At 46.5% G+C, this 26,173-nt stretch overlaps 1 protein-coding gene across 9 annotated transcripts in view; it reads left to right on the top strand.

The window, feature by feature from the left end:
- The first annotated feature begins 3,664 nt into the window (after positions 1–3,664).
- CCDC85A (coiled-coil domain containing 85A) overlaps positions 3,665–26,173 on the top strand; it is a 198,598-nt gene continuing 176,089 nt past the window's right edge. For 7 of the 9 annotated variants that reach the window (XM_067007568.1, XM_067007570.1, XM_059079045.2 and 4 more), the window contains exons 1-2: positions 3,665–4,742; positions 13,264–14,179. In XM_067007568.1, the coding sequence (XP_066863669.1) occupies positions 4,473–4,742; positions 13,264–14,179 (1,186 nt within the window). In that variant the 5' untranslated portion in view covers positions 3,665–4,472. Of the gene's footprint in view, positions 4,743–13,263; positions 14,184–26,173 lie in introns of all 9 variants that reach the window. The other 2 variants (XM_067007569.1, XM_067007567.1) reach the window with 1 other exon arrangement.

Below are 26,173 nucleotides of genomic sequence, written 5' to 3'. Positions count from 1 at the left end.
TAAACTTGTTCCCTCCCTCCTTCCCTCCTTTCCTTATTGAGTACGGACTCTAGGTAGGAAGCAGGCCTTGTCTTCACAGAGTTTAGGGGCTAATAGAGGGAGAAGACGTCAAAGTAAATGGGAGAGAAAACATATAGGGTCTATGATTAAAGACAAGACCTCTCTTTCCCTTTTGTCCCTTTCTTCCTTTCTTTATTGCCGTGTGTGTGTGTGTGTGTGTGTGTGTGTGTGTGTGTGTGTGTCTACGTACACACACGTATATGTGCTTATAGATGTATGTATCTGGTAACTTACAAAGGTACATACAGAGCAAGGTAAAAAAGAAATCTGGAAATTTGGAGAAGGAAATTTGAAAGTAAAAAAATGATGGAAGTCAGAAATAGTCAAAAAATTATACTCCTTAAGTCTTGTCTAAGTAACTGAATGTGGGCCACAAGTTTGGATCTGACTTCCCAGCACCCAGTGCAAAGAGGAATACACACCAGTTGCATAATTCAGTCTTTGTAAGATTGAAACTAATGAGTTGCCAAGAAACCTCATGGATTAGGGTGCAGTGTCATGACAAGGCACTGTGGGATACACTCAGCAATGTCCTCAAGAGCATCTCCCATTGCACCGAGGAGCTCTGCAGGGCATGATGGGAGCCTGTAGGGTTTGGAGAAAACAGAAAAGATAGAATATTCAATTCTGGCTGGAGCTAAACTTTCTGCTAGGATTGAGCTGGGTTAGTCTGAGTCTCTACCTGTAATTTTCTATAGTTTGATATTCTGTTTTAAATGCTGAGCCAGGGGTATGCACTGGAGGTTATGGGAGTGGAGAGGGATACTCACTTCTGCCTCCACTGGAGAAGTGTGGGCTGATGCCAGGGACCTGGAGGAGATGTTGCCCATGGAAGGATACAGTGCGAGTTGTCCAGGGGAAAAAGGCGGGGAAGGCATTGAGAGGACAGCATCAGTGGGGCACAGAGGTATAGAGAGCACCCATAGGGAGCTACGGGCAGCTTGGCACTGGATTAGTATGAAATATGAGGCAACGTAGAGTGGGGGGGAGGGCTGGAGAAGCAGGCAAGGGCAGACTATGCCTGTCCTCTGTGCTCTGGTAAGGAATGTGGCTTTGCTCTGTGGAGAGATACTGAGATGCCACCGAAGGGATTTAGGCAGGGGAGTAGCATATGCTATCTGTAGCATTCATGCTGCACAATGAATCTCCCCCAAACTCGGTGGCCTAATGACCATCACACATTCTTGCACACGGATCTGAGTCTGGGAGGGGAGGGTGGCCATGCTTCAGGGTGGCCCTGTGTGGGGCCCAGACTGAAGCCAAAACTGCCACCCAAGGTTAGCTCTTTTCCCTGTGAAGTGTGGAAGTACAAGAGGGTGAATTCTCACCAGAGAAAGGGTACACCCTCAGGTGCACCCACTTTCCAGTAGCAAAGCAAGTCCCGTGGCCAAGCACAATATCATCAAGAGAGGATAAACTCTGCCCCCCTCAGTGGGAGCTACTGCAAAGTTGCGTGGCAGAGATGGTATGAATTATACAGGGAGGTTGTGAAGAATTCTGAACAATAATTCCATCTACCTTGGGGGGGACAACAGCTGGACTTGACTTTTTAGTTAGTTCACTTGGGCAGTTCTGTGGAAACCAAATTCGAGACAGGTGATACTGAAGTCAGATGGACCCGTGAGGATGGTCAGGTGAGACCTAGTGAGAATCTGGGTTGGGCAATTAGTGAGCTGTGATGGAACAGTTAGTTCAAAACAACAAATGAGGTAAAACCATCAGGACCTAATGACTTCGAGTCATTTATGGCAGGTTTAGAGCTACCTCCATGTACTGTAAACAGAGTCCACTGCTAAGGTTTGCATATGAAATTGTTACTTGCCTATCCAATATTTGTTTTCTTATTTCTTATTAGAACAACTTTGATTTTACTTGTGGCATTGATATGCTTAACTTAAAAAAATTACCTAGCTTCACTTGAAGCTGCGAGGTGGTCGGATGGCAAACCCGGGCTGTTAGGATATAAGTGAGATTCGCTGGGTCATATTACCAGGAGAACTTTTGCCATTTACCCTCTTCCTGCCTCAAATGTAGATGGCTGGCTGGAGCTCCATGTATAAGCAGAAGCCCACAGTTCAAACTCTTGTTGTTCAAGGGTCAACAGTACTAGAGGATGCTGGGTCGGGGGGGGGACACCGTGGGTCAATGTGATGAGGCCATCTGCTAACTGGTACTTATTGAAGTTAGGTTCCACCTCCCAGAGAGATATATAATCCTGGATGATCTATCATCCTTGGATTCAAGGATCATCATCCTTGGTGATCCCATTTCAAAGGGATGGCTCCCAGGTCCTTGAGAAAGGATTCCTGGGTGCTAAAACTGGTGAGAAGCTGGGAGATGATCGACAGCTCAAGGGTGCAGAGAAAGAAATTTACAATGGAAAATTTTCTAAAGTAAATGTTCTACGTAAAGGGAGGTCAGGGATCTTTGGTCAGGAAGAAACCTGTCTGAAGTGGCGTCAAGCTGAGGGGAACTTGAAGGCCATCTAGGTCAGAGGGCAACACCACCTTACAGGCTCTCCAGGAGGCCTGGTCTCAGAAGTCCTCAAGTGATCATTCCTGAACAGGTGGCAGCTTTATCAGGGGACACACACTGACCAAGCTGGTAAGGGTCTCTGACTTAGAGCCTCATCCTACTGGATGGAGATGATTGCCTCTGCACTCTGGTTTTCTGAAGCCCCCTGGGGGCAAATCCCTGCAGTTTTCTGACCCTGTCTCCATCCTGGAGAGGAGAGGATTCACCTAAGTGACATGCCAGGACCAAATACATCCAGTTCTTCAGGCAAAAAAAACCACATGTTTTCAGCTCAGAGATGATTCCATGCCACTTCGTGTAAGAGTAGAACTGGGGATGGGAAAGGGACTCTTGTAGCCCAAAGTTAGTACTCAGGGACACAGAGTACCCCTTCCAGAAATTACCATCATAAACAGCCGAGGCAGTAATACAGGGCAGCTTGCGGCACAGAGGAAAATGAAAATCTCCTTGGCTGGCATTTCAGCTTGTCTAAGGGGCCGTGCTTTGCTCAGAGGGGAGATGACTGTGCTGACCTTAAAATCCAGGCTTCGGGAAGCAAAAGATGAAGGTTTTTGTTGTTCCCTTAATTAAGGCTTTGGTGTTTTTCAAACAAAAATTTAAAAGATTCAGAACCTCCCCTTAAGCTTCTTTACAAAGTCGTTGATTTTTACAGAAGATAAAGGCCTTGGGTGAGGGTAGGGGCGGATGGTCCCTAAAGAGTATTGCCCAGAAGCCTCTTTTTCCCCTTCTTAGAGTATAGGGGTTTTCTTAAACGTTCCTTCCCCAAAGCCCTCCCCCTTGCTTTTTCCATCGACCTCTTCTTCCATTCTCCAAGGTACAGTCAGACGGTTACCCTTCAGGTCCTCCTACCCATCTTTCCTGAACCCCAGTTTCTCAAAATACCAGGTAGCTTTCATTTTGCTCGCAGCTGTTTCCCCTGCCCGGTGACGAGCCTGGCGTGCAGGGGGCGGAGGGAGCTGTTTCTGCCACACGGTGGCGCGCGCGAGCCTCCCAAAGACCGAGTGTCACAGCTTCTCATACTTCCCCCTCCTACCCCCACCACCCCCCACCCAGGCCCGCGCCCGGGAGCTGAAGGAGCCGCGCCCCCGGCCTTGCCCGGCGGGACAGCGCACAGCGCGCTTCAGGATCCCAGCGGGCGGGCGAGCAGCTGCAGCAGCGTGCGGCCCGCGCGGGAGGTGTGGCCGGCTGCGGGCTGCCCCGGCTCCAGGCTCCTCCTCTTGCCGGTCCAGCCTTTAAACGCCCCCCCTCCCCCGCGCTCGGCGCTGCAAATCCTAGGCTTCCCCCAGCAGCCTGGGAGCGGCGGCGGCCGCAGCAAAGGCGGCAGGAGGAGCGTAGCCGGCCGGCCGCGCCAGTCCCTCGGGCAGCGGCGGCGGCGCTGGATTAGCTCCCGAGGTGCTGCGGAGCCCGGCGCTCCTCAGCGGGGCTAGGAGAGGAGAGAAGCGGGGCCTGCAGCTGGGCAAGGGGGAGGAAAGTGAGCGTGTGTGAGTGCGTGTGTGCCAGAGCGTGGGGGGCGACACGCTCGAATTAGGGCGGCAGAGAGGGCAGGGGAACCGGGGTGCAGTCCCCTGGGGTCTCCCGCGGCGGCTCCAGCTTCCCGCCGCCCCACACCATGGACTTGCGCGGAGTTGGGATGTGTCTTGGCCGCAGCGCGCGGGTGGCTGCCCGGCCCTGGGGGTGCACGGGAGCGCGCACAGGGATGGCGAGGTAGGATGGCGGTCCAGCGCGACCCCTGCCGCCCCAACCCAGTGGCCCCCGGGCGGTGCAGCTGACTCGTTGGAGCGCACTGGGGTGTGGGCGGAGGCGGCCCAGCCGTGCCCGCGTCTTCGTGAGTTGCTTTGCCTCTTCCACCCACTCGCACCTGCCACCTCGCGGATACCATGTCAAAGGCGGCCGGAGGCGCATCGGCGGCGGCTGCGGCGGCGGAAAGTTGTCCCCCAAGCTCTGCCGGCCCGTCTGCGGCCACTGCCGTGGAGGACCTGTCCAAAGTGTCGGACGAGGAGCTGCTGCAGTGGAGCAAGGAGGAGCTGATCCGCTGCCTGCGGCGCGCGGAGGCGGAGAAGGTGAGCGCGATGCTGGACCACAGCAACCTCATCCGCGAGGTCAACCGCCGCCTGCAGCTGCACCTCGGCGAGATCCGCGGGCTCAAGGTGAGCGCAGGGCTCGGCGGGGTGGGGAGCCGGGCGCCCTGGGGAGGTGGGACCAGGCCGACTTTCCCTCCCTCCGTCAACAGGTGATCCTCCCCATTCTCCCTGTCAGTATCCCCTGCTCCCCTTCCCCAGCTCTTTGGAAACTTTTCCAAACTTTGTAGACGTTTGGTTCCCTCCTCTTCCCCCTATGGGGCGCACTAGCGTCGAGCTCGTGGTCCTCCGTGGCCGGAGGAGCGGGCGCCAACGATGCTGACAGGCTGGGAGGGGAGCGATGGGTACGCGGAATCTTTAATTTCCCAGGAAGCCGGGAAAATCAGTGCTTTGGGGAGCCGGGTTACGGCCAGGCAGGGGAAAAAACGAGCGAAGGAGCGATGTCCTTGGGGATCGGGGATACGATATGGCTGCTCTGGTGCCACGACTTTTCCGTGGGGCAGAGGGTGAGGAAAGGGCGCCGATGCAGGGGAGAGGGGCTGGCGGGGCGCCCAGGGTGAAGCCGCGGCGCCACCCTCAGAACTGGGCTATGTCGCATGGTGCAGAGGAGCTTACCTCTTTCTTCACGTTCTGTTTTATACCTGCTCCGATGCTTTCCTTTTCCTCGAGTTCGGCTGGCGTCGTCTGGGGTGGCCTGACCGCCCCATTTACCCCCAATTTGATTATAATTTCGTCTAGCTGGGGGCGGGGGACGACGACAGAGGGACTCAGCGTAGGGAGCACAGGGTTTTGAAAGTGGACCCTAAGTGCCATCCAGGCATGCTTTCCTTTGGAGCCAGTCCTCCCTCTCTGCTCTTAGGGGGAAAAAAAAAAGAACAAAAGGAAAACAAAACCATAAAACCCCAACCCCCCACCAACTTTCTTTTCCCCTTGGAGTGTTCTGAGTGTGCCAGCAATGTGCCAGCCCGGCTGGCTGCAGCAGATGGGTGGCGGGGAACCGCCCTGCCCGAGTGTAACCACAAACTTCCTCTCCGCACCGCTTGCACTGGTGCCTCCTGGTATGCCTTCCTCTCATTGTTCTTCTTTTGTTTATAGGAAGCCAGACACAAACGAAATCGCCGCAGGCACCTTGGGGAGCACATTCCCGCAGGCACATGCTGTTCTTGTCCTCTTCCCACTCCCACCTCACTGCTCAGGCAGTAGACACTTTCTTAATTGCCTCAACCGCTCCAGCCCTCGGATCCTCGGGCAAAGGGTAGTGGGAGGGGGGAAAACTGCTAGATGCTCACCTGGGTGCTGGGCCCGGTGCAGGTGGGAAAGGCCCTCCCCGGAGGCTCCAGCTGACTGTCATATATAGTCCCTAGAGTGGATGCAGTTAGGAGGACCTCTTAGAAAAATCCCAAGCCTTACTCTTTCCTTTGGCTTAATTCGTTACTAATGAACGATTAAGTACCAGGCTCTTGGATTAGAGGCAGGACGGTGTAGGGGGAAGATCGTCTCAGAGGTGGGTCTGCATCTAGAATCCTCATTTTGGCCAGAAGGGTGAGCCTGGGTAGTTTCTTAGAGCCTTATTTTACTCATCAATAAAATGCAAATCATAATTACCACCTCCTAGGGGGAGTGTGACAATACATTATGATAATTTAGGTGAAGGTTTAATTCTGGACTTGACTGCCCAAAATGGTAGTTATTGTCACCAGGAGATGATGTGTAAGTGTACGTAAAGCCATGCATCTCCTGGATCTGGGTTTCCGTGGCAAAGCTGGACACAAGTATAGTTCGTAACCCTCCAATTTAATCTTCTTTCGTGGCTTGAACTACAATGCAACTTGGAAGAGCTTGTAATTAATTTCCTAGAGATGTTGATAGTATGGAGCTTTGACATAAGAGCTTAGAAATACTTGGAAGTTCTTTTAGGTTGTGTGGATTGCCTGTGGGGGTCTGGTGTGAGTGGTGTAGCGGGGAGGGGAGGACCGGGTCTTCATTCCAGTAACCTCATTTAGGGAAGTACCTCATCAGGCCCGTTAAGAGCGGTTGCACCTCAAGTAGGAGGCTCCTTGTGGTCTAGATTCGTGACCTGGCATTAAAAGACTTTCCAGTCCACTTCCTTATCAAGTTCCGAAATGATGGGGACTGGTTACTTTCTGATGCAGCCCCCACTCCTCATTCCCATCATCCTGGGGCAGCCACATGGTGGCCCCTCCTAAGCCTCTGGCCAAGCCTCCGAGGGGCAAGCCTTCTTCCTTATCTCTGCTCAGAGCTTCCCTAGACACCATAGTGATGCATAAATGTGGTTGACTGAATAAGTGATAGTACATTTTATTTTATTTTTTTATGAACTTTTATTAGGGAATAGTTGCTTTACAATGTTGTGTTAGTTTCTACTGCACAGCAAAATGGATCAGCCATACGTATACATATATCCCCTCCCTTTTGGATTTCCCTCCCATTTAGGACACCACAGTGCATTAAGTAGAGTTTCTTGTGCTATACAGTATGTTCCCATCAGCTGTCTACTTTATAAATAGTATCAATAGTGAGACTTAGAGAACAAATGTATGGATACCAAGGGGGAAAAGGAAAGGGCTGGGGTGGGAGGAAACAGGAGATAACAATAGTACATTTTAAATTTATTTTCATTTAATTAGAAGGAAGGGATTTTCTCTCTCTTTTTTTTTTTTTTGCCTCTGTTGGTGTGGGACTCTCAGCTGAAGACTGTAAATTTAGGGTAATTAAGGCCATAACACTTCTTTCTTATGCCTCTTTCTGTGAGCTGCCTTTGAAATTGCATCTAAATGTTTTCAGGGCTTCTAGGTGGTACTGTGGCTGCAGACATTGGGGGATGGGAGCATTGTTCTCTTCCTTTGAGGGTCCTGTGACTCTGTCCAAGCACTGGCTGACTTGTTTGTGTTTAAACATTTAGGAGGTAGTGCAGGGTGGGAAAGAGAAAGGTTTTGGAGTCTGACCATTTGGGTAGCTTGGGCAAATACCTAACCTTTTTGAGTCTCCATTTTCTCATCTGCTAAATGGGGATGTTATTTCCACATGAGGGGTGAAGATTAAATGATACAGAGATGAAGAAACCCCAGTGAGGTTAAATAGCTTTCTTAAGGTCACACAGATATGAAATGTTCCAAATAAGCTGATTTTCTTTTCTTTGGACTAGTTGACATTCTCTGGTTAGAATGTGTCATCCTAAAAGGGGTTGGAGAAAGGAGATTACGGTTAGGGTGCTGCTGTTGAAAGGGATGGATTCCTGAGAGCCATGTTGGTGCACTTCTGAGCATGTACCAACACTCAGACTGCTCTGGCCTGGAATCATCAGGGGGGTTGGGAATTGGAGGCAATTCAGTCTCTATAGATTTTTTTATCTGCAGCACATTAATTTTCTTCCTTGCTCCCCAACACACCAATTCCCCATCCTGCAATGATGGAAAAATAACAAATTAAAACAATTCTTTAACCACAGTTATAGTACTTGAGAATGTTATGTATGAAATTTGGGATGATATGAATTTCGGGTGATTATGGATTTAATCGTTTAGAAGCCCCCTTTAGACAGATGGGTAACGTCTAGTAGCCTGCTGCAATGTTAAAAAGACACTGTTGTGAAAAAGCGGCCCAAGTCTTAAAGTGATAGATTTGAAAAAGCTAGCTCACAAGGTTATTATCAAGCTGGTTGCTTAGCTGTTCATTAGAAGGCAGAGGAAATAGCTCAGAATTGGAGAGTAAATAATATTTGCAAGGATAATAATGGAAAAAAAGGAGCTGTGATAAAACCGAATGGGCCAATACACGCCCCTTCTACCCCAACTAGAGTTCTGAGAAGTACAGTTGACACTTGAACAACACAGGTTTGAACTGCACGGGTCCACTTTTACAGGGATATATTCACTACTAAATACTGCAGTGCTGCTATCCGCTGCTGGTTGAATCCATGATTGTGGATCTGGTGTACGGAGGGCCGACTAGAAGGTACATGGCTTTTCAACTTGGCCAAGTGTCAGCACCCCTAACCCCCAGTTTGCTCAGGGGTCAGCTGTATATATTTCACTCCATTTGGGAAGGAGCCCATGGTGGCACAAGTCCTATTTACTTCCCAGTTCTGGAGAAAACAGGAATAGTTGTAGGATACTCAAAGGGGAATAATTTCACATGGAAATTCAGTTAGATGAAGAAGAACATGACGAACTTTCTATGAAATGGGAGGATTAAGCTAAATGTGGAAGAATTTTGGAAGCTGAGAATGATTTTTCTTTTAACATCTTTATTGGAGTATAATTGCTTTACAATGGTGTGTTAGTTTCTGCTGTATAACAAAGTGAATCAGCTATATGCATACGTATATCCCCATTTCTCTTCCCTCTTGCGTCTCCCTCCCTATCCCACACCTCTAGGTGGACACAAAGCACCGAGCTGATCTCCCTGTGCTATGCGGCTGCTTCCCACTAGCTATCTATTCTACATTTGGTAGTATATATATGTCCATGCCACTCTCACTTCATCCCAGCTTACCCTTCCCCCTCCCCGTGTCCTCAAGTCCATTCTCTACATCTGTGTCTCTATTCCTGTCCTGCCCTTAGGTTCTTCAGAACCATTTTTTAAAAATTCCATATATATGTGTTAGCATACGGTATTTGTTTCTCTCTTTCTTACTTCACTCTGTATGACGGAGTCTAGGTCCATCCACCTCACTACAAATAACTCAATTTGATTTCTTTTTATGGCTGAGTAATATTCTATTGTATATATGTGCCACATCTTCTTTATCTATTCATCTGTCAATGGACACTTAGGTTGCTTCCATGTCCTGGCTATTGTGCTGCAGTGAACATTGTGGTACATGACTCTTTTTGAATTATGGTTTTCTCAGGGTATATGCCCAGTAGTGGGATTGCTGGGTCATATGATAGCTCCATTTTTAGTTTTTTAAGGAACCTCCATACTGTTCTCCATAATGGCTGTATTCATTTACATGCCCACCAACAGTGCAAGAGGGTTCCCTTTTCTCCACACCCTCTCCAGCATTTATTGTTTGTAGATTTTTTCATGATGGCCATTCTGACCAGTGTGAGGTGATACCTCATTGTAGTTTTGATTTGCAATTCTCTAATGATTAGTGATGTTGAGTATCCTTTCATATGTTTATTGGCAATCTGTGTATCTTCTTTGGAGAAATGTCTATTTAGGTCTTCTGCCCATTTTTGGATTGGGTTGTTTGTTTTTTTGATATTGAGCTGCATGAGCTGTGAAGCTGAGAATGATTCATTTTGTTTAGCATTATTTTCTCGGAATATCCACAGCTTCTGATTTCCCATAAAGCACCAGTGTCAAGGGATAATTTATTCTCTTATTAGTACAGACTCCAACACAGCGGGGCTAGCTGAAAACAATAATGAGAGATCTGTTCTTAGTAGCTAGAGCTGTATCCTGTTTTGGCCGTAGGCCTAGGGCTTTAAAGGGCTGGTCAGTCCATAAACACATATTAAGCATTCACTGTATGCAACACACCAAGTCAAGTGTGTCAAATATGCAAAGAAAGACATTGGAATGGACTCTGTCCTCCAGAAGCTAAGGTATCTACATTAGAAAAGAAAGAAAGGAAAAAAAAGATGCCCAATGAGTGCTCTAGGGAGTGTGTCTTACAGGCACTGAGCAGTGAATGGGATAGTTACCTTAGTCATTCATTCAAGCCTGGCGCTGCTGCACACCAGATGCTGTTCTAGGGCCGGTGGAGTCTTATCAGAGCAATCTGTCCTCTTAGGTAAGTCCATAGAAGGCAGAAGATAGTATTTTCTAGTTGGAAAGTTAGACCTAATCAGGGTTCATAATTAGCTGGTTCACAATTAGAGGGAGCTAAAGGTAGAAAGGCAGGAAAAAAGCCTTCGTAGGCCTTGCCCAAGGGTTTATTCATTTTCCTTGGCAAAGGGGAGGCAATGGGGGTTTAGGGGCAGGAGAGACACTACCTGCAGGGCGAGTTTTTGAAGATCAGTCTGGCCAGAGAGAGCTTAGATTGGAGTGAGCAAGGGAAGTTAGGGGCTGGGGTAGACCATGGCAGGGAGGCCCGCTGGAGGCTTTTGGAAACAGCCGGGCCTGAGGTCAGAGAGTGGCACCAAGAAGCAAAAGGACTAGACGGGCATTAGACACAGGGAAACAGAGTCATTGGTGATGCTAAGAGTTAGAATTGAGTTGAAAACTAAGCTGCGCAGAGCCTCTTTCTCCTCAGGCCTTGAGAATCACTCCCACATTAGGCCTCATGACTGCCAGGAGATGCCAGGCATGGTTGGCAGCTGTTTTATGGTTTATTTCCTAGTCAATGTCAGGGGGAAGTGTTGGAATCAACCTGAGTTTGGGAGAATCAAGTCCCCTCTCTGAGTACCTCTAGGTCTGGATTGGATGACAGTCACAAGACCAGAGATTTTCAGGCTTTGTAGAGTAGGGGAAGTCTTAGGTAGCTGTCTCCTTTTCACCCCCCACCAAACTATGGTGCTTCAAGAAACAGCTCCCCCCTTTACTATATGTGTGAATGGAGACTAAGTGGGGATTTCACAGTTAATTCTGAATTCCTCGCTTTCAGGTAACTACAGTAGGGGTGCTGCGTTCTGGATGCACAGAGGTGAACAGAAGAGACGGGTCTCCATTCTCATGACTCTGGTCTAGTGAGGATGGAGACTTGACTGATAGTCACGCTCAACCACGCGTGATTAGAAGTTGTAATGCAACAGAGGGGAAGTTGAGGGGCTCCTCGCAGAGCATAGAAGGGGACGTCCTTTAGATGAGTGGTCAGAGATGGCTTCTATGGGGAAGTGCCGTAAAGTGAGAAACTCAGATTGTGTAGAGGCTGGGGGAAGCATTCCGAGTGAAAGAGGGGAAGGGCTTGTCCCTTGGGCCCTGAGACCAGGCCAGCATGGGTGGGGCTCTGTGCATGATGGGGAGGGATGGCCTCACCTTGTCCACTGCCACCATGGGTAGCAGCCACCATCATCTCCCTCTACCTGGACTAACCCTGTAGCCTCCTACCTGGTCTTCCAGCTTCCACCTTATCCTGTCTCTCTCTCTTCCAGTCACCCCCCTCCTTCCATCCCCTAGCAGTCTATTTTCTGCACAGAATGATGCTGCAGAATGAATCACAGCATGTCAGTCCTCTATCCGCAGCTTGCCAACAATCCAAAGTCTTCCTGTGGCTGGCAAGGCCTTCATGTGGCTGATGAGGCCCACATTAGCTAGCTAGCCCTGGTGCCCACCCACTTGCACCTCACCTCCCAGACCTCCTTCCCAGCTCTGCACCCCTTTGCTCACTCCGCTTTAGGCCCACTGGCCTTGCTGCAACTTGAGCCACATTGTCTCAGGGCTTCTACACTTGCCTTTCTCTCTGCCTGGGATCATCTTCCAGCAAATGTTTGCACCTTTATTTCACCCAGGTCTTTGCTCAAATGTTTTCTTTCTCTGCAGAGGTGCCTTCTCTTGAAAGATAGTAATTTTTAGCCTGCTTTAGTCTTTTTCCCAGCACTTTTCACTCTATGCCATTATGTTCTTTAGTTGCTTTTTGCAGTCTTCCCCACCAAAATGAAAGCCATAGGATGTCAAGGGCTTTGCTGCGTCCACTGATCTGTCCCTAGCACCTGGACAGGTACCTGGCACATAATAGATGCTTACTAAAGATTCATGAATGAATCATCGTTCATGCTGGAGAAGTAGGCCAGTTAAGAGGATTGGGGGGCCTTTTGAGTCTTAAGGGATTTTGCATTTTATCCTAAGGGCAGTGAGACCCTTTTAAGGGTTTGAAGCATGGGAGTGACAAGGTAAATTTTGGAGGTAGAGTTCAGGAGACGTGTTTGGCTCGGAACCGGGAGGTGAGGGAGAAGGAGGTGCCAGGCATAACTGCAGGTTCTTATAAAGGGGAACAGGATGGGAGGAGGTGGCATTTGCTGAGAGGTGCGATTTGGGGGGAGGGGGGAGAGTTTGAATATCACACAAGAACCTGAGTTCCAAGTGAGATGCCTGGGAGCCGTGCAGAGAGGATGGCACGTAGGGTTGGCTGGGCAGGACTGAAATGCCACCAGAGGACAGTTATGCTGCTCCCTCATGCAGGGGCTGGGGCTGCTTCTCCGGGTCGCGGGCTGAACACCTAGGCGGTGTTTGTTGTTTGCACTGACGAAAGGCCTGTTGCCTCAGAGCTTGTAAGCCTTTCACAGATCACAAGCAGCCATCTTTCTTCCTTGAAGGTGGGGCAGGGAGCCTGCTGATGTCTTGTTAACAAACTGGCTGCTCCCTAAAGACTTACTGGAGGACCTTGGACAAGTGAAGCTTTGCGATGTCCAGTTGCCCCGTCTGTAAAAGAACCATAATATCCCCTGAGGGTTTGGTGAGAAGTAGATGAGATAACGCAAGTAAAGCATGGGGCAGGGAGAAGCAGTATGTAGTATTGTTATTTTTTGGACAGCTGCACATCTTTAGCTTCCTCTCACCGTCTCCCTCCCCTGTCATCACAGAGAATTCACCCATTCCAGGCTCCCTGGCTCCCAGAAGTCTGAGCCTGGTGTCGCCTCCCATGCATACCTAGCTTGAATGGCTGTGTGTCTCTTTTCAGGATATTAACCAGAAACTCCAGGAGGACAACCAGGAACTGAGGGACCTCTGCTGTTTCTTGGATGACGACAGGCAGAAAGGCAAGAGGGTGTCCCGGGAGTGGCAGAGACTGGGCCGCTACACGGCAGGGGTGATGCACAAGGAAGTGGCCTTATACCTGCAGAAGCTGAAGGAGCTGGAGGGGAGGCAGGAGGAGGTGGTGAAGGAGAACATGGAGCTCAAGGAGCTCTGCGTGCTGCTGGACGAGGAGAAGGCCGCGGGCTGCGCGGGCAGCCGCTGCTCCATCGACAGCCAGGCCAGCCTCTGCCAGCTCGCTGCCGCCACCACGGCGCCCTACGTGCGGGACGTGGGCGACGGCAGCAGCACTTCCAGCACAGGCAGCACCACCGACAGTCCGGACCACAAGCATCACGCGAGCGGCGGCAGCCCGGAGCACTCCAAGCCCAGGGCCTCCGCGACCCCAGATCACCCCAAAGCCCTCAAGGGACCCAGTCCCGAGCACCACAAACCCTTGTGCAAGGGCAGCCCCGAACAGCAAAGGCACCCGCACGCGGGGAGCAGCCCCGAAACGCTGTCCCAGCACGTGCTGAGCGGGAGTCCGGAGCACTTACAGAAGCCCAGGCCCGGGGGCAGCCCCGAGCACGCCAGGCACAGCGGAGGGAGCCCCGAGCACCTTCAGAAACACGCCTTCGGCGGGAGCCTGGAACAGCTACCCAGGGCCCGGGGCACCAGCCCGGAGCACCTCAAACAGCATTACGGGGGGAGCCCCGATCACAAACACATGGGCGGAGGCGGCGGCGGCGGCGGCGGCGGCGGCGGCGGCGGAGGCGGCGGTGGCAGCAGGGAGGGCACCCTCCGAAGGCAGGCGCAAGAGGATCTGTCACCCCATCACCGGAATGTCTACAGTGGCATGAACGGTGGGTCAGTACGTGCTGGGGAACTGCTTTGCTGGGGCCACTGGGTAGAGAGTTATGAATGACGCAGGGCTTTGCGGCCATGTTAGAAACCGCAGGCGCTGGCGCGGAGGCGGGTTGGGGAGAGGAACACACACACACGTTTGCTCTCAAATCATGATGTGTGTGTCTCCCCCTCCATTTGTTCTAGTTTATGCAGTTACCAGGTAGCCTGGAGAATATTGGGGAGGAGGGGGCAGGGGAAGGAGAGGAACGATAATTCCGTGGGACCCTGAGGAGTCAGAGTGAGATTTGTGGGCGTTGAAGATAAAAATAGAACCAATCTAAGATTTCTCTATCTTGAACATTTTCCTGCTTGTGTGCAGTTTCCTACAAGGGCTCTCTTGGAACAGGTGACCAAAGGTTTTTGAGTCCAGCTAATAGCTTATGTGCAGAAAGAAATGAGTATTTATTATGAAAAACAATAACATTAAAAAAAGAACTAGGGTGTCCTTAAACAGGCTTGATGCTGGGTTGCCTGAATGCCTGTAAATATGCCTTACTTTTCCTTGAGGATGTTTTCCATTGTGTTGAGGGCCTTAGCATGAATCTGTGACTTTCCTTTGCATCTGAAATGCAGCAGATGATTTCTTTCCCTTTCTTTAAGTATCTTTATTGGAGTATAATTGCTTTACAATGGTGTGTTAGTTTCTGCTGTATAACAAAGTGAATCGGCTGTATATATCCCCATATCTCCTCCCTCTTGCGTCTCCCTCCCACCCTCCCTATCCCACCCCTCTAGGTGGTCGCAAAGCACCAAGCTGATCTCCCTGTGCTATGTAGCTGCTTCCCGCTAGCTAGCTATTTTACATTTGGTAGTGTATATATGTCAGTGCTTGAGTAGCAAGTCATCTTTCTGGTTGTTAAAATATTCCCCTTTAAAATGTACAGATGTGTTTGGACACTCCTTTGGTTTCCAAAGTGCAACATCCACTGCATTGGCTGAGGCAGCTCTAAACCGTTTGGAAGAGGTTTACTTTTCTGCATCTTTGTTATGAAACCACTTGAAACTCAAGAGAGGAAAAAAAAAAAAAAAAACTTAAAAGAATTGTGAGGGTCTTTGAGGGTCTTTGAAAAACTGAGGTTTTTCACTTTATTTGAAAGCTGCTCCAGAGGCTATGTGCAGTTAGCTCTGAGCAGTGGTGGAGGCCGCCAATTTTAGCAGTGACAGGAAGAGGTAAATTTTCAATATTGTAGTTGGGGATTTACCTGTTGGATTCCATTTCATCCTAATCCTTTTCTCGTAGTGCTGAAAATTGACTTCTGAAGCTTGGCTTCTAATACAGCCAATGTTTTAAGCACAGATGGAACTAGAAAGAATGGGAAAGATCAGGTGCTGTTGCTTTCTCTGTTATGTGCTGGGAGGTGAAAGCTGGGAGAAGCCAATTCACCTGTTGTGTGTTGAAGCCACTTGGCTGGCTGGGGCTTTTACTTTGTTGATTGCACCCTTCCCTCAGTCTTTCCAGGAGATGCTGCCCTGATTGCTGTGGGCAGCCTCGGCTGTGCAGTTCTCACAAGAGATGAAAGTCATTTAAAAAGATATTTTGGTTGTGTTACTATCACGAGATGTGTCATCGGCCATGAAACTTGTCTTCAGGGGGTAATGTGTTAACGGGAAGGTAAAGTTAATGACTTTTCCACTTCTTAATTACTTTTTAATGAGCATGAGAAGTAAATGTGTGCACTATTTTGAGGAAACTTTTTATCTTGAACCAAAATAAAGATGATTTAAGGGCAGGTGGTTCACTTACAAAACGGTTCTTCTCCTTACAGAAAGGCTTATATAAATAAAGAACTTCTCTAATTTAATGTGTGATTTAACTTATAAGGGATTTTAGGTGCAATTTTTTTTTTTTTTTGCGGTACGCGGGCCTCTCACTGCCGTGGCCTCTCCCGTTGCGGAGCACAGGCTCCGGACGTGCAGGCCCAGCGGCCGTGGCTCACGGGCCCAGCCGCTCCGCAGCATGTGGGATCCTCCCGGACCGGGGCACGAACCCGTGTGCGCTGTATCGGCAGGCGGGCTTTCAACCACTGCGCCTCCAGGGAAGCCCCTTAGGTGCAATTTTTAAGCAATTCTTTGTATGAAGTAAGGTCTATCTCTAGATAGGGATGGCGTTAATCATCGAATCTTATTGCCTGGGTTCAGATAAATTTCATGGTCAGGCAGATGGGTTTTTTTAATTTAACAATTTTATTCAGTTAAAAATTTGATGTAACATAGATGCATTATTTAGAATGACACTGTAGTTTAATTCTTGTGTTTACTTCGGGTTTTCTCATTCTTAAGTGACAGATCTTCTGACAGTTGATATCCTCACCAAAGTGTTTTTGTAGTCCATTTGCATTGCATTTTTATTTCAATAATTAATTGGAAAATGAAGAGGCACGATGAGATGTTTATGGATCATCAGCCTATAAACTTGGGCACTGGTAGCTTGTATTTATCCTGCTGTTACAAATTAATTTTTGACATGGATAGTGAGACATGAGTTTTTCATATTTTTAAATCCCCACACACTTTGGTTGAATTATTGTTTTATAAACAGATGGGAACCAGCAGCAAGGTAAATCCCAAACTGCAAATTTGCTGAGTCATTTACAGAATTCTTCTATGTGGGGTCGGTGTGAGAGGTGAGTGTTTTGGATGAGCCCTTGAATGTTTCTGCATTAACAAAAATTAGGTGAAAGTTGTGAGGGGTTGTCTTGTGCGTTTGGGGAGGTGTAGCAGCATCCCGGGCTCTACCCATTAGCAGCCCCCAGTTGTGACCATTAAAAATGTCTCCAGATGCTACCAAATGTTCCTGGGGTAGGGAGTGGGCAAAATTGACTCTGATTCAAAATCACTGCTCTAGAGCAGTGTTTTTCAGTTTGGCTGCAGGCTAAAATCACTGGGCTGACTTTGAAAAAACACTGGTGCCTGGATCCCACACTCAGAGGCACATTGAATTGGTCTGGCACTGGGCCTGGCACGTTGTAAAAAGAACCCTTCGGGTGATTCTAATGAGCAGACCAGGTGGAAACCATTGGCCGAGGTGCGGTGGTTGTTGGGTAAGATGGGCTGGTGTGAGTGAAGCTCTCAAACAGCCAAGCTTCCTGGGAAGAAGAAAGTTCTTCCTTTCGTTTGCTGCTGAACTCCAGGACTGAGAAGGACTGACACCAGCAGGTACTGGAAAAGGTCACCCCTCTCAACCCCAGGCCAAGGCTATCTGATAATGTACTTCTTCAGGGATTTGGGTTGAAAATTTGAGTTTTTGGTGGGTGGGATTATTAGGTTAATTCGGGGAAACTCTGGCATATGAGTCATTTAAGACTACCTTTTCAAGCCTTCACATCCCGACAGACAAAGAAGCACAGGGGTTTCTAACCTATTTCCAGTGGATGCTCATGGCACATGTAGATCACGCGACACCTGCAATCCTAATGAATATTTCCCACAGAGAACCTGCATTTCGAATCTCTCCGTTTATAGGTTTTACCTTGAGTTTTAAGACGGCTTGTTATTCTGTTAATGAGTAAACGAAAGACTCTGATAACACAAAAATGGCCTTGTCTGCTAGGGGTGAGGTAACCTATATGTGGAAGAGACCAGCAGAGTTTTTCTGAAGCAAGGCTGTCTGTGAATTAAGTAGTGGTGAACTACGGCATGAGTGATTGCTCTCATAAATCTTTTATTTGGCTTAGAGAAAGTCAGACCATCACTTGTGAATGAATTTGGACAATAGAAATTGAATGTCTCTTGGGAGAAAAATGTCAGCAGTTAACAGTTATAGAAATACTTCAGAACTGATTTTAACTGAGGTCCTCTGAGTATATTTTCTGTTGTGTGAGCTGACACGTAGATGGTTAAAGAACTAGATAATAGTTTTTGGTCTTCAAGCTTCAGTACGGTAATTTGGTAGCCTTATATTCACTTTGATAGGACGTCAATTTTAAGGCGTTTTGGAAAAAACAATTGTACTATACCTGTTTGTGCAAAGCATGTTGCATTCATCATAAGAATACATTTTGATTTAATGACATAGAATGCTTAATATTGAAAATATAGTTTGAGATATTGCAAAATATCTGAGAGGTGAACTGTTATTGGAAAACCTAGATGGCTTAGAAAGGTAATTTCTAGTAGAATGTAAGGTTTTCAACTGCACTGGCAATAATAGCACAAAGCTATAAACATTCTTTAAATCTAGGGGACCATTTTAATTTCTAAGGAGATTATCTCTATTATCTATATGTCGTGTGTGTGTGTGTGTGTATATATTTTAGTAACTTTAATATTTGCATGTGAACAATGCCAACTATTTAATTGATTCTGTTTCACAAACAAATCTTCAGGTGCATCGGAATTCAGTCACATAAGCCCGTTGATGCTGTGAAGTCAAAGAGAAATCCCATTCAGCTAATTATGGTTTTGCCCTTTAGACCCAGTTGAAATCAATTAAACATTTGTATTTTGGGATCCATTGCAACTTTTCAGAAGATACACGTAATAGAAAAAATACTGTTGAGTTAGTAATGCCTTTATCTTTTCAACTGAAATAATTCAGAAAAAGCCTAACTTAGAACAAAATTATGTTGAGTATTCCATTTCGTCAGATAACTCATTTTCACAAGTGTCAGGTGAGTACAGAAGCAGGTTTGCTCTAAGCCTCTACATTTACTCATAGTAATGAGAGATTATTCTGGAGGCATCAGTGTAGTCAAGCTCCACTGCTCAGAAATAAGAATGTGAAGCCAAACTTGGCAAAAGCTTGAAAAAAAGTTTTACTTGTATAGCACCTTTGGGCCAGTGTGTGCTGAAGTTTATGGCCCTAGGCTCTAAAATTTCTCATTTTAGCCACTTCTGATGTTTAGAGACTCTGAAGCTAGATAGAACTGTGAGTCCCTATATTAAATGGCCCCAGATGGCTATTCTTTTTTTTTTTTTTTTTTCAGTATCTACTTTTAATAGATTTTCAGTCACTTCTAGTACCAGCATGCTTCAGCAATATTCCTTGCTGCCCTCACGCGGCCTGGTTTTAACATTTCCTGGTTATTTCTAAATTCTGCTCTGTTCTCTCTAATGGATAATCTAATGTGATCCATTTCCCTTGGGAAAATGTATAATCATACTGATTAGAACTGTGTTGAAAATAAGAGGAAGTGACCTTGAAGTATCCTTCTATGAGTAAAGTGCATGAGCTTGAGTGCACGGTGCATGTGTCATGCCTCTATCAGTTATTTGGGCTGAAAAAGTTTTTGCTTGTTTTCTGGGTCTTGACTATATTTCAGATAATTGAAGTATTTCTGTAATACAGGTGTCCCCTGCTTTTCAAAAGTTTGCTTTACCAAGGACCTACCTTTGTACCTGTTTTCACTAACTGAAAGAAATCTAAAGCGGATTTTCAATTTTATGAAAAAGGTGAAAAGCAAAATAAAGCGTTCAGCACTTGCTTTGCCGTGAGCCCCTGTAGAGGCAGTGGATACCCCGAGCAGTGAAGGTGGCACCGCCAAGCTCCTTCCCCGGGAACCACACTTAGCTTCAGGCCACCGTAGCTTTAAACCGTCTACGAGCATCTGTGCTTTATCTAGATTTCCTCTGTGCATCTGTTAGCAAGATGTGTCCTAAGGTACTTGCTGCTTCACTTTATCCCATTTCGGCTTACGAAAGGTTTCATAGGAACGCTCTCCTTTCGGAGCCCTGGGGAACCTGTGTAACAACTCAGCTCTTTTTGCTCCTTGGGTACTTTGGAACGATCAAGTTGGCCTTAATACTGCTTTAATGTATAATGTTTATGGCAAGCTTTGTGTACATTTGAAGAAAGATACTTATTTTGAATTTGATTCTGGGAGATATTAAGAATAGTTTTATTTTCTGAAATGGGCTGATTTTCAAGAGTTCTAGGAAATTACAGATTCAGCATCCGGAGTAGGCCATGGGGCACTTGAGAATACAGACAGGAAATCTCAGCTCTAGTTTATACATCTCTAATCTGCAAGAGAGTGAGGTTCAAGTTACTGCTGCTCCTGACATAAATTGCCTTCTCTTTCGAGTGCCGTTCAGGAGTTTCCGATAGAAAGAGTGGCTGCTCTTCCTGAGACCAGGAATTCTTCAACAGCAGAGAAGCAGAAGAGGTGTTTAGAAATGACAAAATGGCAGAGGAATAGCAGCCTGCTTTATCATCTTTATAAAGGCAATACTAGTTTGTTCTTAAGATAAGACAGTGACTGGGTCATTCACACACAGTGTCAGCTTCTGGAGCACAAGAGACGGAAGAAAGTCCAGGAGCAAGGGCATGTGCCAGATGGCAACACCAACTGCTCTCAAGGAGTTGTGTTTTTTTTTAATAACTCAGCTTACTGCAAACAAAACTAATTAAGCCTGTTATTCTGATTTATGCTACTATAGGCAGAAGTAAAGTACACTTACGTTACACTTTTGATGGCATTTAAAAGGTCAGAATATCTGAGTTGCACATTTCTGTTCCAAGCAGCCTGGTCTGTTGAACCACTCCTGAGAATTCAAATTAACCATGCTCATGAATTCAGCATCTTTTCGATTTTCCTAGACAGCAAGTGCCAGTTCACCCATTCACCTAAACAGACTAATAAGACCCTGAAAGACAAGTCATTTAGTCATATCTGCCGATGATGGATTCCATGTGACTCACAGGAAAGTGAGGTAAGAGTCAACTTACAGGAAGGAGGAGGGAGAGTGAAAATAGCAGACAGAGGCTGTGTGAGGGGGATGCCGTAAAGAATTTCAAAGGGTCTATCTATTTGGTAGTGCCCCTTGTTGCTAACGGGCACCTGTCTTATGTTGACTGGCAGGGAGAGCTGCCTCATTGTTACAGGACCCAACCAGAATCGCCCCGGTTATGGAGCCGTCGGGGGAGAACTGGCTGAATTTAGCTGCTTATTGTACATATGAGGGTACTTTGGGAGAGAGTACATTTACAATTGTGATCAGTTAGGGGTCTAGAAATAAACGTTATCCAGGTGGTTTGCCGTGAATAGCTCCCTCAGTATAGTGACTTTCATGAGAAACAGGAACCAAGCTTTTCAAAATCTGTAGAAGAACAGGCTGGAAAATTGCTTAGTTTTTACAGTATCCCTTTAGCACTTAAATGAAGACCAATACCTAGTCCTTCTTACTCTCAAACTATATGCCACATGGCTTTCACCCTTAATTTATTTGGCTTTTTCCTGTTGCAATCTCAGAATTGCCCACTTCGGATTTTATTGGCCTAGCACGTGAATCTGTCTTTGATGGAAACACTGTTCTTGCCGGAGTTCTATACAGCCACGTGTACCACAGGCATTCACTGAACAAAGAAAGCTAGGCTAGTACTATTACACCTATTCACAAAGCATAGCTAGTTATTTTTACATTTGTAGGTATCTATGGAATTTTACCCGTATGTTAAAGTAATATGTAGATACCCATCCTTAAGTTGGCATATGGCACCTAAGCTTTATTTATAGCTTTAAAACAATGAAACAATTTTATAAGCCTCCTTTAGCCAGATTCTATTTTAATTGTGAGTAAAAGTGATATTTTTTTAACACGTATTTCAAAACAGTTAAAAAATAATTACATTTGTTTCATGGAGTTACAGTGTGCTGCCCTAACTTCATAAAGGGCATCACGGCACACTTACCCAGCTGGAGATTTGGGTACAGAATTGGCTCTGCCACTTTTGAGTCATACTTTGCTGTGTGACCTTTAGCACACCACCCACTTCTGCAGGCAAAATAATTTAGCCCTCAAGTAAGGGGCTTGGAGTAGAGTTTTTCTAAGTCAGTAGTCTCAGAATTTGGCTTTCACAGATATATGAAACCTGAGAATAAACCTGGCATTGCCAACTTTTTACTTTTGTTAGGTATGGACTGTTAAATAGTCATCTATTAACACCATCATTTCGTAAAAAATCGTTTGAATATTTAGAAACAAAAAAATATGGATCTACTAAAGGGCAGGTTTTCTCCCTCACATTGTACGGATACAGCTCTATATCTCGAATAAGCTTTTTGAATAATATGCAGCCCAGGGTTCAGATTCCACAACGCAATGCAAAGTGCATTTCTTGTGTCCAACGTGTTTTGGGACTTTATTTTTAATCCCAGACATCAGAGAAAAATCTAGTTTCACACAGCTTGGCATGTTGATAAACATAGAACCCGCAGTGTTCATTTCACTTAGGCAGGGTCTGGACGAAGTGATGGAAACCAGGAACCACAACCCACGTACCACTTCCAGCTTCTTGCCCCTCCTCTCACAAGGACAGCCTGGAGGTCTGCTCAGCTCGGACTGGGGGCTCCTCTCCCTGCTTGCCACCCCACCTGCCTTCCTCCAGAGTTTGTGCAGCTGGGCCTGAGCTCCTAACAGAGCGGTGAGGATGTTATCCGGGAGGGATCCCTGGGCTCAGGTGGGAGGCTCACTGTGCATGGCACGACCTGAGAACCATGGCGCTCAATGCTTCCCCGCACCACCGTGCTTTCTCGGGAACTTGTCGGGGTTGCAGCAGTTTACCTCGCGATGTCCAAATAGACCCAGTCCCCTTTGACGTAGCCACAGTGATGATTGAACACCTCGTGGGTGCCAAGGGAGCTAAAGAGGCTATAGCGGAGGTGACTTGGGATTTGTAGGGTCCTGAAGTCTGATATTAGATTTCTTCTATTTGGGCAAGTCTCAGATGGCAGGCTACAGATGGGCTGGCCACGTGTGAAACGTGCATCCTGCGTCTAGATTCTTATTTTCCCCTGTTGCTTAGTGGGACAGTGCTCTGGAAAATCAAAGTGAAGGATTTTACTTTCTACTCCATTGTAGACTAGATTTTCTCAAGTCTCTTTGCCACCTTTGTACCGAATGGGAGAGAGTGGCTTATCAACTCAAGTTCGGAAGAGAGTAAGCCAGTGGTGAGGCAGTGTCACCAGGCTGTTCGTGTACTTTTGTTATGTCCCATCCAACCAGATTTTGGTCATCTTTTCCAGGAACCTTGGGGCAGAAGAAGAGTCATTCTTTCCTTTCTTTGGCACTTTTAATCCTATAACTTTACAGCTTGAGCTTGAGCTACTTTGGAGTGAGGCTCTTCAATGAAACTGGGAGGGTACAGCACCATTAACCGAAGGGAAGGCACAATTTCCATGTAAATCTTTGCCTTGACTCATCAGGCAGCCACGCATTCTAAACAGCGGCAGGGATATTCGAGATTTATTACAACAAAGGCTAATCAGAGTGAGTCTTGAGATAAACAATGTAGTAAAACAAACATAAATGACAGTTGGGAGAAGCATGAGCTGGTAAAAGACTCAAGGGTGTAGGTGGTAGCAGCAAACAAAATTCTGCTTGTGTTTCACTTGCTTTGTATAAATGTCTGCACTGTCTCATATAGATGAGTGATGATTGAGAATAATACATGTATAAACATACGTATTTATTCGACAAGTGTTTGTGTGTCCCATGGGGGTGCAGCCTCGTGATACCCTCTATAAGGTAGAGCAGAAAAGTGAGCCACAGGCCCTTCCTACTAGTTCACGGTCTGCCGTATCCGTGGGAGGAGGTGAGTAACAGAGAAGGTGTACAATTAAGAGCCAAAGGGACAGAATGGGCTATTGGCGCTCTGGGCCTTTGTGGGCCTGGGAGATGGCTTCACCTTCACGTCAAGGATGGCCATTCAAGGGAGCCCTGTTGTCAGGCTGAGTCTGGGGAAGAGTTGGATTTGGATTCGTTGGCAGGAGGGGTGAGGATGTCTGGGAGAGATGGCATGAGATGGAAATGAGCAGACAGTGTTGAGGAACCATGAGGTTGTGAGTAGGTCTGTGCTGGATATCTTTATTAGGTTGTGGCAGATGATTCTGCGAAGTGGGCAGAGGCTAGATTACATAGGATACTAAATGCTTTCCAAGAGTGTTTCCTAATAGCGACATTAATTTCTCATATGGGGAGGAGGGTAAAATGTTTTCAATTGTATTAGACCTTGTGGTTAAACTAAGTGGACTAGGGAAGGTAGTTCCTTAGCATTAAAGAAAAAAATCCCTTGTTAGGATTTTATAACTCAGTTTAATTTTAATGGTTTGTTCCTTTTCTTAAGGGTTCCTGAACTAAGAATTTTTTACAGTGATCAGTGTTTCAGGGCTTTATATGCCCAGATTTATACTATCATTTAATTCTCCAATTATTTTATTTTTCTAGCAAACACTATGGTGAATTACTGTTCTTCTTTAGTGGGAGAGTTTTACAATGAATGTCATCAGTTAAGAAAACCCATCTTCTGACTAATATCTTTTGGGTCAGTAATAAAGATGTTATAAGGTTTTGGGGAAAACATGGCTTAGTTGCCCAGAAGGCAGACATGTACTGCCAAGTGGAAATCAGTAAATTAATTCTGTTAAAACATTAAAGTGAGAAAAATAATCTTGGAATCTGTTGACCTTTGGGTTGGTCTAAAGTAGAAAAATTAACCTAGTTTGTCCCATTTCATTCATTCTGCTGTTTTTCTGCTGTAGTGTTTTGATCTCATTTTAGCCCGTGGTGCTGTATATTAAGTCTCAGATGGTTTTTCAAACTGTGCTCCACTGAGCCCTAGAGGAGGGTGGGTGCCGGGCACAGGCCAGACTCTGCCACCCCTTTCAGACCACCACAGGCACAGCTGGGGCAGCTCTGCATTTAACTGGTTTGTCCACACTTCTGTTTAAGCTTCTACTGCAACAAAGGTGACTTTTTACAAAGTTTGAAAACCCCTGGTCTAACCCAGAGACGCCAAAAGAAGCAAACATTTGGATACACGAGCTGGGTTTCTGGACCAGTGAATAGATGGTCCCAGATAACACCATTTCTTGATTCTTCTTGTCACCGAGGATGTGTACTTGGCCTCAGCTGTGATGATAGGCATGTTGTGAAAACACACAATCAGGTTAATTCATAGGCGTGGGGATTGTCCTTTTCAGAGGTAGATGTTTAAATTCATGCATCTTTGAAAACTTTCACCTTCAGGGTCTCCTCGTTTAGTCTCCACCATCTGTTCTTTATTTTGTGATGCCGTCTGGGACTGGAGAGCAAACAAAATATAAATTCTTTAAAGGAAACCAAGCTTTTGTTATCCTCTACTTAGAGCTGCTAAAGAACTGATCATTTTGAATGGTTTTCATAGAAGTGACAAACTTTTCTAGAGAAATTTAGCTTGCTGGTTATCCTTGAATCCATCAACACACAGCTTTTCCCAGTGTGACTCTCTCCTTTTTCCTTTCTTTACTGTGGAACTATTTGGGCAGAATTGATGTTTTATTAGCTTAATTAGATAAATGTGATCTTTATTGTTACATCAGTGGGTTGCCATTGGTAAAGGTTGAATTTGAGTTTTAGGGTCGTTTAGTTGCCCGTCTGCCTCAATTCTGAGTTCTGATCGGAAGATTTATTTATTTCAAAGCCAGCTTTCAGTAGTATTCAGGATACTAAATGATATTAGCTCAGAAAGAAAAGATAAATGGCTAATTTTCTATAAAATGAAGCTTTGTTCTAGGTCTCTGCTCTCTCTTACACATGCATGCTTTCTCCCAAACGTATACCTTATCTGTACCAACACCAATATCGTTAACTCACTGAAGATGCAGCTTCACCGCAGCGGAGCATTTTGAAACAGCGGTATATGTTACAGCAACACAGGATCCTTTGCTTCCCTGTAGTCATGACTTCTGGAATCCTGGGTTCATATAAATCAAGAAGAGCCTGGTGTGATGACTGGAAACTTAGAATTTATTGGGCCCGTCGTGAACCACTTGCCATGGGGTCAAGCAATGTCTTGAACCCAGCTTGACTCAGAGGAGCTTTCAGAGTGACTTTACGCGCTTCAGGGTAATAATTTCAAGTGGTCTTCAGCATTTTCTCATAAATACCAAAGAAACCAGAATTTCCTTCTGTACCCTGTATGGAATCTCAGAAATCCCCGTTTATAATGTGGACAGGAGACAACAGGCATTCTT

This window comes from Kogia breviceps, chromosome 11, assembly GCF_026419965.1.
Source record: "Kogia breviceps isolate mKogBre1 chromosome 11, mKogBre1 haplotype 1, whole genome shotgun sequence".
In the NCBI taxonomy this organism is placed as follows: Eukaryota; Metazoa; Chordata; class Mammalia; order Artiodactyla; family Physeteridae; genus Kogia; species Kogia breviceps.
Note: the sequence above shows the minus strand (reverse complement) of the source record. Positions and strands in the feature narration are given on the sequence as shown.